General features: G+C 41.0%; 2 protein-coding genes and 1 long non-coding RNA gene across 3 annotated transcripts; 1 reads left to right on the top strand and 2 right to left on the bottom strand.

Annotated features, from left to right (window-relative positions):
* Positions 1-224: 224 nt before the first annotated feature.
* Positions 225-3182, top strand: LOC136422471 (cilia- and flagella-associated protein 300-like). The gene is made up of 6 exons (XM_066410244.1): positions 225-272; positions 1041-1113; positions 1418-1584; positions 2159-2331; positions 2478-2544; positions 3051-3182. The coding sequence occupies exons 1-6, from the start codon at positions 225-227 to the stop codon at positions 3180-3182; spliced, it is 660 nt and encodes a 219-aa protein (XP_066266341.1).
* A 1440-nt stretch (positions 3183-4622) lies between these two features.
* LOC136422472 (uncharacterized) lies at positions 4623-5634 on the bottom strand. The gene is made up of 2 exons (XM_066410245.1): positions 5164-5634; positions 4623-4793 (listed from the first exon to the last, which is right to left on the bottom strand). Exons 1-2 carry the CDS (start codon positions 5620-5622, stop codon positions 4623-4625), a joined length of 630 nt encoding a protein of 209 aa, XP_066266342.1. The 5' UTR covers positions 5623-5634.
* A 111-nt stretch (positions 5635-5745) lies between these two features.
* On the bottom strand, positions 5746-6739 carry LOC136422662 (uncharacterized). The gene is made up of 3 exons (XR_010753655.1): positions 6593-6739; positions 6168-6259; positions 5746-5901 (listed from the first exon to the last, which is right to left on the bottom strand). It is a non-coding gene; the product is annotated as an uncharacterized lncRNA (long non-coding RNA).
* Between the last annotated feature and the right edge of the window lie 9899 nt (positions 6740-16638).

The raw sequence follows: 16638 nt of genomic DNA on the forward strand, positions 1-16638 counted from the left end.
TGTTAGTTGCAATTTCCATATTGACTCGCAGTGACCATAGCAACGGTATTCCGTTACCGTAGTAACTTTATGCCTATGTTCCTGAACCCCGGGATCTCCTATGATTTCTTTCTACATAGTAATTATAATAATCTGCATTTCTAAGAACACAACAATTGAACTCCAGTGCTCTGCTGTATTTCTTCCCCAGGGGTCTGCAGGGGTTCCTATCTGTACAGACCTACATGTTTGAGAAACAGTTCCAGGCCTATCAGAAGGACGACTTTGTGTTGGTGAGTTGGAATATACAAATATTGTTGTCGCGTCGTGTGGCGTAATGGATAGAACATCCGACTGTCAAACAACTTAACACAAACTTAACACAAATTCCCTCACTTCACTCAGGTGTAAATGAGTACCTAGCTCTTCTAGAGTTGGGGACGTCCCTCGGATAGGACGTTAAATGGAGGTCCCGTGTTTGGGGAGAGCCACACCTCGCGCACGTTAAAGAACCCACCACATCTTACGAAAAAGAGTAGGGGCATGCCCCGGTGTGCGATGGTCCAAAACCTTACAACCTGGATTGACCCGATACATGTCAATAATTGCCGGTTTGTCGGCAGATGGATATACGTGGTCAGGAAGAAGAAATATAAATATAGATACTTATATAGAACAATGCATTTGTACATAATCAAAATATAGGGTAGATTTAATAATTAGACTTGTAGTATTGTTGCCATACAAATTATGTACCATGTACGATTGTCAAGCAATCATTTGAAAACACAGGCATTTCAAAATTTAATGTTGTGACTTTTAGATATTGATGATGTTTAAAGGAAATTCTACCCTTTTATATTTTTGTAAGAAATACACCATCCATTTTATCCATTCATTCAGACAAATTGACATTAAAACTGTTTCACAAGAAATCCAGGTATAATCAACCTTGCCTGTCCACTGTTGTCTTGTCTTTGATATGCTTAATTTATATGTACATGTTGTGATGTATGTACTGTTTTGACTCATACTATACTCTATGTGTTTTTACTATATAGGATTTCTTAAGAGATCCCAAAGTCACCAGTACTCTGCTCATGCCCTCCAAAAGGGGAGGGCTTTCTGCTGTAGGTGGGTAATTCTGTCTTTTGTTTTGAAAATTAATTCTTCTGGCACAATAGAAATTTGGTACTGTTGCCTGTAGTCATCATTATGTTTGTCCATTATATTAGAACCTAATACTGTAGTATTTAAATGATACCAGTGTTAGTGTAAGGGATTGTGAATTCAAGCCCTGTATGCACATTTGTGCACGTATACATGTGTAGAACAAGCTACTTTTGCATAGTATAGAAACTTTAATGTTGCTGTGTTTGTACCGTTTAGGTCTTAGTGCATGATCCAACAAGGGTGCTTATTTTCTGTCCTTGAACAGGGAGTGAGGCAGCAAGTGTAACAGCCAAGGCTGTTCCATGCTCCATCCTCTCCATGGATTTCTTTGACCGTCTCCGTGCCGACGGCCTGGTCCATGAGGATGGCAGGATCTGTGGCTGCTTCGATGAATACGTTGAGGGTTTCACAATCTCAGACGAGATTAGAAAGGTTGTAAAGACAAGGATTTCATTAGCACAATGTAACATTTTCAGTTTGAAAATCACATATGGCCTCTATCGGTCAATATTGACCATGGACAATCATAATTCACATCAGCCCTACAGCATTGGCTGTGGTTTAACATTCCTATTTGAGATTGGCAGTCTCTGCCACATAAGACACATCTGGAAGCTGACTCAGGTCTGTTGCAATGTTCTTTAAGTTTGAAAAAGTAAGAACTTATATATATTTTTGATTACGTCAAATAAGTTAAGAAATTAGTTCCTTGTAACATCTGTATCATTGTTATGTTGTAAATGTAACTTTTGTATTCATGTTTTTCATCTGTTTATCAATTTCAGTTGAAGAATGTTAAAAGAAATCATCGGACTGTCATTGATAACAGCTTATTGTGAACATACATATGCTTGCCACAATATTATGCATACTTATCTTTATCAAATGGACAAAAGGTTAGTATTGTCATGAAGAACAAAAGAACAATCAAGTCTATAAGTAATAATGTCTTAGTAACTTTCCTGCTATTTCAATTCTAAATGTATTGTTTTCCCATCCTCCTTAGATGCTGTTGATGGAGGAGTCTGACCATTACGACCTGTACAGTGATGTGGAAAAGGAGGAGTTTCTGTTCCTGCTGTTCCGCCATGTTGTGCTAGGGGGCGGTTGTTGTCAGTACGAGGACAGTGTTGATCCATATTTGACCACTGTGAAAACAATCTACAAGCAGCTTCTCAGGTCAGTTACCTTTGAACTTTGAACCTTCCATACATGCAATGAAACAAGAGTTAGGTCAGCAACTTGTGTGAAATTGAACTTCACTATATAAAAATTTGCAGTTTATGAGTCACTACAAATAATTGCTTCAATTTTGTTTTGTACAGTGTGCAAAAGGACCCCACAACCAAGGCATTACAAGTCATCTCCAATGTCTTCAGAGTTACAGCCCTGGTAAGTACATGTATAAGCATTGTCTAAACTACCTCTGAGTCAGTACTTTATTACAGGTTTTGCAATGGTCAATGGGCACTGCCATGTGGGTTTGTGTCAGCCATCATGGAATGATTTGGCTCCATTGTGTATTATAATCCTGTTCTATCCAAGGATTCATTAGAGAACAGTAGTTGTCCAATCTTTATCATTATGTTGTTCTTTGTGTATAGTGCCTTGTCGTCATAATGTTTTGATATGTCCAAAATTGTTAAGTCTAGTTATGCACCTTTTAACCCACTCAGTCTTCAAACTGACAAAAAACAGCCTCCTAGTAGGACAAGGCGGAACTGCAGGAAAAAAAAACACAACACCAATCTTGTCCTGTGATAGAGGAGGTGCTATGAGCACATTAGTATACAACAGCCTGATTACTCAGATGGGTACCTACCGGCTGTACTTCAGATGAATATTATATGATATATAACAAAAGTCATGACACCATACTTTTATGACTTTTGATACAGGATGAGAAGGGGAACACATACTACCCCAGTGAGGAGCCAGACCATCCCCAGAACTTCTGCTATCTCCTGGTGGATCCTCTGAAGAGACATGTGACAGTTTTCTCTCATGTGTATGGTGGATCTCCCTTTTAATGCAGTCAAATTGGTCACTGCACCCAAGGAGTTAAAATCTCCTTGCTGCATCCCAATGTAAATGTGTTCAAGTCAAGATTAGACAAAAACATGGAGTTACACCCAGTAGTATACCACTACAAGGCACTGGACCACTAAGAGGAAAATGGTTACTGAGGACAGGTGGTTGACTATGTATACGTGGACGGAACTGTTTTAATGTGGCTTGTGAATGGACGTAGTTGTCTGACCAGGTTTGACTGTACTTGTAAATTATGGTGAAAATATTGATGATGATCTATTCACTACTTATGCTGCAAACAGCATCTGAGCAAAATGCATGTTGTTTTATGAGCCTAGGTGACATGTTGTGCTGTATAATGATAGCAAATAATAAGATGTACTTTAATTTTGGCTTTTGTATGTACATATACTACATGTTTGTTGTTTGTTGGATCTTATTTAGCTGTTTTGAAGTTGTACATATCATTTAACACTCATTTGATTATTTTTTTCTGTGCTTGGTATGTGTATTTTGATGTTGGGAAATGTCATTACAAAATAGATAGAAAAACATATGTTTTTTTCTATATCCGCAAATAATATCAACGCACCAGGGAATAAAGAGATGTTGTTATTCACCCAAATGCTCTGCTGAAAGATTAATCCATTTGATTCCTCATTACACACAACACTTGTACACACTGGTGTGATAGTCATGGCTTTGTAGACACCCTTATAATCTTAATTGAAAAGGACCAATCAGAGCGTCTCCCTCCGATGTGACCTCCGTAGCGTCTTGTTGTCGGGACACGACTTCCGACGGTTCAGCACGGTCGGTGACATCGCTTCTTCATCTTCAGAAATACTATTGAGCGACTGACGGGGGCTCAGACTGCTCTGACCTGTGTGATAAAGATGAAAATGTCCAATAATTACCAATCAACTCAATTACGAAAAACAGAGTTCTTAAAGTCAAAAGAATATACGCCATTTCAGAGTTCCTAGTGCACATGTGCCGTTGAGATGCATTTTGGTCTGGGTAAAAGTTTATGGCCTCTGGCCATCCTTTGATTATAGCCAGGGGCCTAATAAACTTTGACTAGGAACTCTGTGTGTAATAGCAACAAGCTATGATGACTAGGAATTGTGAAATGGCATACATGTACAACTGATTCAGGTATCAGATAATTACAACCAAGTAAGAGTTTTCGTTGTACTGACTGGGAGTGATTTTTGCATTCTGTCCGGAAGTTGTGATCACGGGGGTGACACCTGCACGTCTTGTCGGCTCCCTCTGGCGGCCTTCCAGGTACTGCAGCTTCTTTTCCTGTCGGTCGACTCTTTCCTCTAGAGAACGCACCTTGCAGAAAAGGTGATCTTTTTAGGTTTGATGGTTTTCAGACTTCTGTACTTTTATGCAAGACAAATGTTTAATTCTCAAAACCGATGAAGTAACGATCAATGTCTTACCATGTTGTCAGCTGCAGTCCTTTCGTGCTCGGTTAGCTGCAGTTTCCTCTCCAGCCGCGAGATGGCTCTTCCCTTGCCGTTCAGGTCAGTCTCCTTCCGTTTTATCTCAGCCTCCGCCCTGCTCAGATCTTCTCGGGTTCGCTGCAGGTCCAGTTCACACTGGGATGACAAACATAGGTGGTTATGTAACAATTCGAAGAACACAAGCTAAGTAATACAGAATGTGTGTTTGTGTGTGTGTCACGTTGCATATATGCCAATGTGTGTGCTGATGTGTATATGGCAATGTGTGTGAGCGTATGTATGTGTGAGTGTGTGTGTGTGTGTGCATGTTTATGTATATGTGTGTGTGTGTGTGTGAAGGTGTGTGTGTGTACATATATGTGGTATGTATGTAATGATGTGTGTGTGTGTGTGTGTGTGTGTGTGAGCATGTGTATGTTTGTGCGTGTTTGTTTGTGTATATGCGAACGTTTGATCATAGGGCAACCTTACGACCAAAATGAACTCTGAGATAGAGGCATCTCACCTGCACCTTTTCCCGCATGAGTTTACTGTCCGAGTTTTTATCCAGCTCCTCCTCCAGGTGCTGCACCTGTTGCTGATGCCTCTCTACCTTCTTCTGCAGGTCACTGACCTCCTTCTGTAAACCCTTCATCGTTTTCTCATGATGACCCTTCACCTTAACGGACTCACGTGACTGTCCGTCCGACTTCTCCCGCCAGTACTTCACGTCATCTTTCGCCCTTTTCAGATTTTCCTCCAGTTCTGCCATTTTGCGTCTCACTTCAAAATTCTTTGACGCCGAAACATCTTTTCCTTTCCAACGGACACTTTCAATTTTTCCCATCTCTTCCTTCATCCGATGGCTTTCCGTGATGTACCTGTCTCTTTCCTCTTTCACCCTGGTGAGCTCCGTGTAGATTTCTATCTGTGAATCGTGAAGTTCGTTATACTTTGAGATATAGCTGTTCCTCTCTTCAACCATCCTGTCGCTGTAGCTCGTTGCCTTTTGTAGTTTTTCTTTGAGAGATGCGATTTCTCTCTGCAAATGCATGTCACTTTCCTGAATAGTCTTCATTTGTGCTTCTTTCTCCAAACATCGGGAACAGGGCGTGTCTGCGTTGCCTTGACAACGGGGGGTCGCAGACTGCTGGATGTTTGCACTGCACAACTGCTTTGGTAACCGGATGTGGAGGTTGTTTCCTTCTGGTGTCCACCGGACCCATGGGTCAGTGCTGGGGTTTGGATCCGGACCTGCTATTGCCTGGAGATATAGTAAAAAAAAGATGGTGTTAGAGGTAGTGATCACTGGTTTCCATAGTGACAGAGAATCCTGAACCCCCATTGGACTAATTTCCATGGTACTTCTCCGTTTTTAAATCGGTCTCCCTGGGTTAGAGGAAAACGACTACACACTCTGCTTTTATAAAGTCCTGGACAATGAAATTGTGTTACGCAGACTACTATTACTGCACGAGACTTGTACGTATTTGTTCCAGGAAAAGCTTTTAAAATTAGCTGGTATCCTACCGGTTGCTCTGTAGGTGGGAGGTCCAACTCTGTGTCGGACCTTGCCAAAGTTTTTTCATCAGGATATTCCACTGGTAGCTGGTTGGAATCTTCTGTGTAGCAGACGATGCGATGTGATATAGAAAACAAAGTATGTCATGATTTACACAAACGCACCAGCTAGCTAGCCTCTACCAGGCTCCGCGGGATGGTTGGATGGCAGACTATGGATGGCAGACTGTCCTCTCTCCGTAGCGAACTCCCTTGGCACACTATTCACTCTATTACGACCAATTTCTACTATTTTTCCAACCATCCCGCGGAGCCTGGTAGAAGCTACCAGCTAGCTTCAAGAGATCAGAAGCATGAAAATGCACCAAAAGTGTTCAAAATCGCCACCAAAAAGTTTCTAGTAAGTTGTAATTTGAAAGTTAAATCGTCCCTACCTTCGCTGTGCTCGGCACCAAACCCAGTCCGTTCTACACTGGCGGGGTGGCCCAGGTAGATGTTGGAGCCCGGCCCGGCGTGGATTACTGTGTTGTGCGCGCCTGACACCTCCGACGTGCTGCTGGTTTGCGTGGCATCGACTTGACGGGGAGCTGAAGCACAATTTTTTTCTCCGTATATTCTTTCTTTACTTCTTATTCTGCTGGTCTATTTTATCTCTAGATGTACGTTTTAGGTATGGTACATGTAAAAAAGTATCGCCCCTACAACGAAGGTTCCCTTGCTGATTTGTTTAATGTTCCTGGTTTCAAGTTCAAGACACTGGAAATCAACACTTACTCTGCAACTGTGGAGTCGTGGGTTCGATCCCCAACTCAGACACCTCCGACGATTGCAAGCTGCTGGATGCCGTATCATCTTTATGAGCACATCTGCTATCAGGGTCTGGAAAAAAATCAGAAAACACTCTCGAGATTGATACATATGTTGATGAAGGCATGCAGCTTTTGTTTGTTTGAACCTTTGTTTATTAAGGAGAAGCTCAAACCGGTCTGCAGGCCGCCTTTCATTGAGGTCACGAGGAAGGACTTAAGGGTCAGACAAAATGTAGCAGCGGATACGGATTACATGATTCAAGTCCTAAAGCTGAAAGTGGCTAAATCACCTTCTGTGAAAGTGACCCGGGCGTCTTGAAAAGACGCAAAGGTGTGGCACCCATCTCCATTTCTATAGCCCTTGGGCCACACACATTTGTGCAAGTCACTACAGCAGGGGGCTGGTCCGCTGGTAGTGATGTGTGTTTCACTTCCACACTCTTTCCGAAATGCTGAGTGCTAAGCAAAGAAAGCAGTATGTACCATTTTTGAAGTCTTTGGTATGACCCGGCCGGGGTTCGAACTCACGACCTACCGTGTGCAAGGCGAACACTCTACCAACACTCTACGAACACTCTACCAACTAGGCCATTGCACCGGCGCCTTCTGTGAGGAACTGCAAACGTAGAGACGTACCTTGTGGCTGATTGTTACCGACACCGTCGGTGGTTGTTATGTCATTCTGACCACCGCCAACCATTCTGACTTAAATCGTCATTTGACGAGGTCCTACTGAGAAGAGGGAAAGTAATTATAGATCTATAACATCGACGTACTTAATCACAAAAACACGGAAACCCAGGATTTCCAGCCGTAGATCTCACTAAAAATCCCCACGGCAAATATAGCCACATGTGAGATTACATCATCCTACATCTTATTGTCCAAAACAGCTAGCCCTGCATTTAGTTTCAACTACACAAAGCATCTCATAGTTTGACCTTATTCTTGTGGGAGAAGAACAACATATCAAGTGACAGAGGGGTCAGTGCAGTATAGTTATGTTTGCTAAGGCTTGAGTTTTTGTAACTTTTTACAAGTTTCTTTGAAGTCTAAAACAGACATAGAAATGGGATTGAGAGTATACCTGCAAACCCCTGTTTTTAAAGGTACTATCATAATAAGTGACAGTGTTACACACATGTTGACGGAATAGCCAAGAGCACTACCGTAGTACTAGCGGTCCTACAATGAATGTCAGCATTTCCAAGTATGGGCTGGTAAAGCTTTTTATCTTTCACAATAGTTTATGCGCTATAAGATTACCATATGATATTTATATCTATATATAATACTAGAACGGAGCTTCTAAGTGTCAATAGAGGTACGAAGATTTAAAGTATGCCATGAGAACAATCTTGTTGTACTAGATACAGTGGCACCATTGTGGTAACGTTACTGCACGTTCGTACAGTACTCTTCAAAACCACCATTCTATCCAAACACACAAAACAAAACAAAAACTGTAAGCCTACCTGGCTCACACTTACATTAAAGACTGTGTAGTTACTGTACAGTGATGTGATCTGCGTTTTAAGAGGGAGGCGCGTGACACTAAAATTCTGACTGAAATTCTGATGTCTTCTGCACAAACATGACCTTCTAAAGTGGTAAATTCCCTCTTAGCAGCGAGCCAGCCTTTTACAGCAAAATTAGAGCTACATCCCACATGTTTATACACTCACCTGTGTCGAACGAAAGCCGTGCAAAAGAGTTGAACACTGTAAAAGTTGTATTCTACACTATTTCATGGTCGACTGGCTATTAAGAACAGACGTACAATATCGATGGGTCGCGTTTCACTGGGACTTTTTCTAGCTCTGACCTCATGCAAGATACGGTTACTATTTGTTTGCATTGGAAACTGGCCATTATGCACCTTTGTGTTAGGTTATCGAGGTTTAGTTCCTCAAACTGCGCTTGACAACGTCTAACTGGATGAGTGTGAAGTGACCGCCTAAGTGTCACTCTTTAATCAGTTGTGGTCGATACTGTGTTTAAAGTGATCCGTATCACAGTAGTGCTACTACCTGAATGAACTATTTTCTTACAAAAGTGGTAATAAAAATCCGTTTTTCCCCCACATTTTTTCTTTATGTTTATCATGATGTTGCTTTTTGTGTTGTGTATACTTTACCTGTCTAAAAGGTTTTATTCCCAGCTGCTAACACTTCACGTTCGAAAGTCGCCTATCCAATTTCCCCAATCTTTGGGTGCCTTCGGCATCCCTTCGTATTCTCGAGCTGGAATCATATTTCGCTCGACATATTACACGGTAAGTTTAGAGTAGGGTTCTCAGGGAGTTCACGAAACAGATTACTGCATTCCTTGCGATTGTAATTGCCTTTCGTCCCATGCGCATTCGACCCTTTCAAAAATGAAACTTGCAGGTGTCCGTCACCCTGTAATTCATTAATAACTTAAGTCAGCAATCAGCTTCCCCATTGTTGATTGGCTTTGGCTTTAAGGTTATCATTACGCAAATTTCAAAGGTTATCCACTCCTTTTACAGCAGACGCTTACGAAAGTCAACAAATACCACCGATTTAGACCGTCGCTTGCCACCGAACCAGTGTTGTTTGAACGTCCATATGCTGACCCAACAAGTAAGACACTGGCGTCATGACTTGTTTTTCATGTCCTGCCTTTTCCATTTTGTTTTTGTTGTTGTCAGACTGGTTCAGTAAACCTTGATATGTAAAGTAGAATGAGCTTTGTAAGGGATACGTCATTTTTAGGCCATGTGATTTACCAAGGAATCTACCTCAAGACTTTTTCATTTCCTCCTCTCAGCAAAACAGTTAACGTCAATATAAATTTCTGTCAGTGCCTGCTAGGGTAAATATAGCAGTAACATTCTCACATTTCTGCCAAATAGTGCCAGACAACTGCCTTTGTTCGCTCAAGGTTCACCACGAGTCTCTTACGAATTCCTTGTTTTACCAATTCTGCTCACTGTCTAAATCCAGGCGTGGTCAGAAACTGATCAGAGCACCGACAAATTTGGAATTGAAGTGACGATCCTGTTGCCATGGCCATGTCGTCGAATAGTCTTATTAGATATAATATATAGACAGACAGAACGTGCAGTCATTTTTATTACATACGGCAGTTACCAGTACCAACGGCATACGTCATTGACCACGTACACACGACCAAATAATCACACGGAACCAAGACAGCAATCTCACAGATTTCTCGCAGCTATACCAATGCAGACGAATAACGCAAGTCAGTTGCTCGATTTTATTTTAGACCACTTGTTACAACTGAAGTGTCCAGACGGGTGATGTGAAGTGTCCAGACGGCCCGAGATGCACAGACCCTAATTAGGGCCTGGGCCGGCAATGATTATGGAAGGAACAAGCCTGGTCGAACCAGTCTTCACAGATTGAAGATACTGAAGACAGCGTCGGGTCAGGCCTGGAATGAAATGGACGGAATGGGATCAGTTGACGATATACAGCCATGTCACTGACTCTATGACCTCGTTTACCTTTCGTCCGTGAACGAACGGGAGTTATTTGGCTTAGGGGATGGAATGATGTTCAGTCTAGAGCATTCTCCTACGCACAGTCACCAGGAGGCCAATATAGTCTGCAAGGAATATGTTGGCCACGGGGTGGCTTTGTGTTAGAGAATTCTTGCAGAGATGCAGAAATTGAGAATTCCGCCAACATAAATGTTTAGGTCGTATCAAAAGCCTCGCTTAAACAACAGTGTGTGTGTGTGTGTGTGTGTGTGCATGTACGTGTTTAGGTGTGGTGTGATTGTGTGTGTGTGTGTGTGGTTGTGTGTGTATGTTTGTGTGCATTTGAGTGTCTGTATGTGTGTATGTGCGTGTACGTGTGTGTGTGTGTGTGCTTGTGCGGTGTGTACATGTGCGTGTTTAGGCGTAGTGTGATTGTGCGTGTGTGTGATTATGATTGTGTGTGTGTGTGTGTGTGTGTGTGTGTGTGTGTGTGTGTGTGTGTGTGTGTGTGTGTGTGTGTGTGTGAAGACAATCAATGACGGGGGTCTGTAACCACGAACAGACTTACCGAGAAGTTACAAGCCCACGGTAGTTGCACACGTAAGTGTTGCAGCTCAGAGGATCCTTCCAGGAGCTGCCCTCCAAGACTTTTATGCGGTAGTTACTTTGAAGCTCACAGTACCTCCTGGTGACCTCGCGGTGACTGCCGACGCCGAAGTAGCTGGAACATTAATCAATAAACATTCTTAACACCGTATTTATATAAATGACTAATGGTCACCGTCTCTGACTCACCACGTGAATACAACGGGACTGCGGTAATAAGAACGGCTACATGAATAAGACTAAAGCATCAAACCCAAGTTTGAAGACTCACTGCCCCGATTGATCCTAATTTTATTCATAGCTGGTGAGTTCTGGGACGTGGACGTACAGGGTTCTCAAACACGAGACCTGTCGCGTTACGTTCCTACCATCAGCGTGAAAAGCGGGGCCAGTGACTGATACGTGTCGAAGAAGAAATTTACAATTTGGAATGTGGGACGGCACACTACACTTACTTTGGCGTCGACGGAAATGAAAGAAGTATTAGATAAAACTGGATAAAACTTGCTCACTCAAACATACTAATACAATGTGGTTTTATTGGTATGTGGCGCTGATGTATTTATCAAAAAGGTTCTCCCGGAAATTCAACATGCTGACGGTAGGTACCTAAAATAAACTTTTATCCACATTGTTCTACCGAGGGATCAAACTCACAATCAACGCAATAACACAATTGCTTTTTGTTGAACTTGAAAAAGAGAAAAAGAATAGCAAACTAGAATGGCAACATTTTCGGGAAAATGCAGAATATTCCCCTCCCATTACCTACACCTCAAATATGACATCCTTAGCATTGACTGTAAGGATATTACGAAGTTTCTGTATAAATTATGCAAAGGAGGTCGGCATTAGCATAATTTATGGCCAGGTGTGTTTGGCCTTTCCTAAAGGTACCTACATCTCAAATATGACACCCGTAGCTTTTATGGTTAGGGATATGCATAAATTATCCATAATGCACTCATTAGCATAATTTATGGACAGGTTTTTTGACCTTTCCTAAAGGTACCTGCATCTCATCCGTAGCCTTTACAGTAAGGGAAAAACAAGTTTATGCATAGATTATGCAAATGAGGTCAGCATTAGCATAATTTATGTACAGGTGTGTTCACCTCTCCTAAAGGTACCTACATGTGAAATATGCCATCCGTAGTCTTTACGGTAAGGGATATACATACATTATGCAAATGAGGTCCGCATTAGCATAATTTATGTACAGGTGTGTTCACCTCTCTTTAAGGTACCTACATCTGAAATAAGCCATCCGTAGTCTTTACGGTAAGGGATATACATACATTATGCAAATTAGGTCCTCATTAGCATAATTTATGTCCAGGTGTGTTCACCTTTCCTAAATATACCGACATCTCAAATATGACATCTGTAGCTTTTACGGTAAGGGAAATACAAGTTTCTGCATAAATTATGCAAATGAGGTCCTCATTAGCATAATTCATGGCCAGGTGTGTTTACCTTTCCTAAATGTATCTACTTCTCAAATATGGCATCTCCAGCTTTTACTGTAAATGCAATACAAGTTTTTGCATAAATTATGCAAATGAGGTCCTCATTAGCATAATTTATGTCCAGGTGTGTTCACCTTTCCTACAGATACCTACATCTCAAATATGACATCTGTAGCTTTTACGGTAAGGGAAATACAAGTTTCTGCATAAATTATGCAAATGAGGTCCTCATTAGCATAATTCATGGTCAGGTGTGTTTACCTGTCCTAAATTTATCTACATCTCAAATATGACATCTGCAGCTTTTACTGTAAACGCAATACAAGTTTTTGCATAAATTATGCAAATGAGGTCCTCATTAGCATAATTCATGGCCAGGTGTGTTTAGCTTTCCTAAATGTATCTACTTCTCAAATATGGCATCTGCAGCTTTTACTGTAAACGCAATACAAGTTTTTGCATAAATTATGCAAATGAGGTCATCATTAGCATAATTTATGTCCAGGTGTGTTCACCTTTCCTACAGATACCTACATCTCAAATATGACATCTGTAGCTTTTACGGTAAGGGAAATACAAGTTTCTGCATAAATTATGCAAATGAGGTCCTCATTAGCATAATTCATGGTCAGGTGTGTTTACCTTTCCTAAATTTATCTACATCTCAAATATGACATCTGCAGCTTTTACTGTAAACGCAATACAAGTTTTTGCATAAATTATGCAAATGAGGTCCTCATTAGCATAATTTATTGTCAGGTGTATTCACCTTTCCTATAGGTACCTACATCTCAAATATAACATCCATACATTTCAACATAAGGTACATATAACTTGCTGCAATACCATTAGTAGAGCTACCACCGCACATCTACTTGGTTTTTGGCAGAAGAAGAAGAAAGAAGAAGAAGAAGAAGAACAGGCAAGCAAAAACAGTATATCCCCCTTCCCACTGGAAGGGGAATATAAAAAATCTAGTGTAGATTGAAAATAGCGCGTGTTACTGGAATGTATCGGAGTCTAGAGGGTCAGTGATCACAGCGCGTTGACGGTCATAGGCCCCCTCTACACCCAGCAAGATGACCGCAATGATGACCGCAATGATGACCACACGCTCACGCATGTCTGTGGGACAGAAAGACAGAAAACGTTGACGAGAAAGACGGACTAAAAGTAACAAGCAAACATAATTGGCCATACTGCTAAGGAGAAAACACGCCAATTTTGGATGGAAGGACAAGAACTCACACAACACCCAATATGAAGTAAAAGTCTTGAAAACAAATGAATGGTTTATTAAGAAAAAGTGTATCATGACAGCTAAAAGCTGAATTACGTACACTGTACAATTGCAATATCACAATATCTTAAAAACACAAGGACAATACTACCAACGTCTTGACATACATTACAAAAATATCCATAACGGTCAAAAGGTTTCGTGTAATACATATCGTGCTAGATTTAGCTTGAATCAACTTTATCTACAACTCCGTGACTTTTCAAATAAGTCATACACCAAATCTGTCCTATATTGCAGCTGTCCACATACAGCACTCAGAGTCCTTCTAATGTGTATCTTAAAAGTTCCTAAGCTACAGGTTTCTGAAAGTTGAGGTTCCCAATGACGCACTCAAGTTCAAGCCTAGACATACAACTTTGTCCTCATCTTCATTACTCCAAGCAGAACTCATGCTTTCTGGCCACTAGAATAGTATACTACAGTTTATGCCTCACTTACTTAAACGTACCGTAGTCCGTTGTCTTCGTAGATATTTCTTTGAAGTATGAAGCTCACCACTGAATCATAGTCAGAAGTGATGGCGCTATTCAGGTCCAGGAGGTTTTAAGTAGTCAGCTGGGAAAAATGGCACATGTCTTGTTATTGTCAAATGATTCAGCCCTTATCCGAGAGGTCATGGTCTACAAACTTCCATTTCAGATATCAAGTCTAAGAAGTAAACATCCTCAGGATGCTGGGCTAATTTTGAAGCGATTTTGTGGCGTCACCAAAAGTTGTTTTTCGACCTTGATGAAGGCATAGTTCCGAGGGTCAACAGAGCTGAGTCGCCGAAATGCAGTGGTTGGAGTCACTGGGAGGGCAGAAGCCTTATCCTTGGGAATGTATTAGGGGCGGAGGCATTTTTTTCAATATTACAATCTCTCTCAATATATTCAGAAAATTGTACAAATGCATCCCATGGGGGATTGATTGTGTATATATAGATACTTCAAGAAGTTCGGAATGAATCTATATGATAGATGGTGTATGGTTAAGTGTCAGCAAAACGAAGGACATGTTCGGTTAGGGACCCATAGTGGTTTTCTATGGTACTACAGCGAAACGTCCGGTTTGTATACCTCATGTTCGGAACATGCTATGAATATGATTTTTCAATGGTAGACTAGCCCTTGGACTCGTGAAGGAGTGGTGTACATGAAGGTTGAGCCCCGAATCAGTTTTTTAAAACTTCACAATTCTATATGAGACTGAAAGATGATAACTCATGAAGGGCATGAAGGACCGTCTTGATTTCTTTATGTGTAGATAGCTTACGTGAAGATTTATACAATCAGATCGATACAATCAGATTGATACAATCAGATTTATATAATTACGCTTACTATGGAAATTTGGATTCATTCAATATATGAATATACCAACCACCTTAACAATGCTGAATATAAGGCCCAAATGTTGTTCACTTGCAACACATGAATGACACGACAGACTTCTTCATGTTCTTTTTTATTTATTTTCAATGCCTTGCCACATTTAGGCTGTAAGGGACATTGTTTATTTCCCGGTGATGACACTGCTGCTGCAGCTTCTGTAGAGATTATCCCTCATCACAATGAGCTCATTGCAGCTCGAGTCAAAAATCCTCATGCACCCATCAGGTACAGGGTCGTCTTTTTTGCTAGAAGTAGAAAGAAAAAGCAGTCGCTTAGTTCGGAGAAATATCTGCAAAGAAGAATATGCAACAATGAAAAACAGCTATAATATCCATGTAGATTTGGGAAAGGAAGGTTTTGAGTATTCCTAGTAGAAATTCCTACCATCCCATTTTTCTGATGCTAAAGGCAATGCTTTCCATTTACAGACTCTGAGGCAGTTTTCCGTCTTTTGAAAGATTTGTCTTTGCTTTGGATCAAAGTTATCTTTTTTGGTACTACCAACTTAGATGATCGTGTATATTTCAGGAAAATTTCTAACTGTACAATATGAGGTTCTAAAGAATAAAATACATATCTATTCCATGTTACAGTTGTCTTATGAAATGGGCCAACACCTGCATCCAAAGTTTATATGTGTCAAGAGGATGTACAGGAGTGATAGCAAGCTAACAAAAATAAAGCTTGATTAAGTCAGTGAATGCGAATTTGATGATAAAAGGAAGAAGAAGAGAAGCAATTGACTCACTTTTCACAGACCAATTCCCTGTCGGTGCACTCACACTTCTCACATTCAAGGCTGGTCCAGGAGCTGCCCACTAGAAACATTTGACCTTCCCACTGGCAGTAGTTCCTCGAATTGACACCGTGGGTCGCGTCGGACCCCCTTTGCAAATAATAATGCCGCATTGTCATTAGTCAAATGACATTTTGAATAAAATGAAACTTGGAATCTCAGAAACATGAATCGCAGAAACAGGAAAGGGACCAAGTATAGTTTGTTGAAATGTCTATTCTGCACTATACATAGTTAATGAAGAGATCAGTTTTCAATATTAGAAGGAATGATTTCTAATCAGAAGCAAATCAAACTTAGACGAAACAAATAGACAATAGAACACAAATGAGCCATACAAAGCTGGAATCGACGACACAGGCCGCGTAGTCGTGATTCCTTCGGCCGCGCACCACACGGCACACATCGCGGCGACCATCATCAACTTTTCAGCCATTTCTGTGCGGGAAACAAAAAACGGCCAAAACTGTATTTCTTTCTTGGTACAGATGAAAAGAAATAGAAACAGAAGATGCTTATAGATTTGCTTCATGCCTAGTCACACGTAAACAGTGTCTTGGGGCTGTTAAAGGCAGTCCATGTTGCTAGTCCATGTGCCAAAGAAAAAAGTAGCTCAATATCATACCTAATTTCTTTAAGATATCGTTGGAAC

This window comes from Branchiostoma lanceolatum, chromosome 17 (genome assembly GCF_035083965.1).
Source record: "Branchiostoma lanceolatum isolate klBraLanc5 chromosome 17, klBraLanc5.hap2, whole genome shotgun sequence".
Classification (NCBI taxonomy): Eukaryota; Metazoa; Chordata; class Leptocardii; order Amphioxiformes; family Branchiostomatidae; genus Branchiostoma; species Branchiostoma lanceolatum.

Excerpts from the sequence above, each read along its gene's own strand:
- LOC136422471 (XM_066410244.1), top strand. The coding sequence starts at position 225 with ATGTTTGAGAAACAGTTCCAGGCCTATCAGAAGGACGACTTTGTGTTG. Across the intron at positions 1,585-2,158 it reads TCTCAGACGAGATTAGAAAG|ATGCTGTTGATGGAGGAGTC; the intron begins GTTGTAAAGACA and ends CATCCTCCTTAG. Across the intron at positions 2,332-2,477 it reads ATCTACAAGCAGCTTCTCAG|TGTGCAAAAGGACCCCACAA; the intron begins GTCAGTTACCTT and ends TGTTTTGTACAG.
- LOC136422472 (XM_066410245.1), bottom strand. The coding sequence starts at position 5,622 with ATGGTTGAAGAGAGGAACAGCTATATCTCAAAGTATAACGAACTTCAC. Across the intron at positions 4,794-5,163 it reads TCATGCGGGAAAAGGTGCAG|TGTGAACTGGACCTGCAGCG; the intron begins GTGAGATGCCTC and ends TTGTCATCCCAG.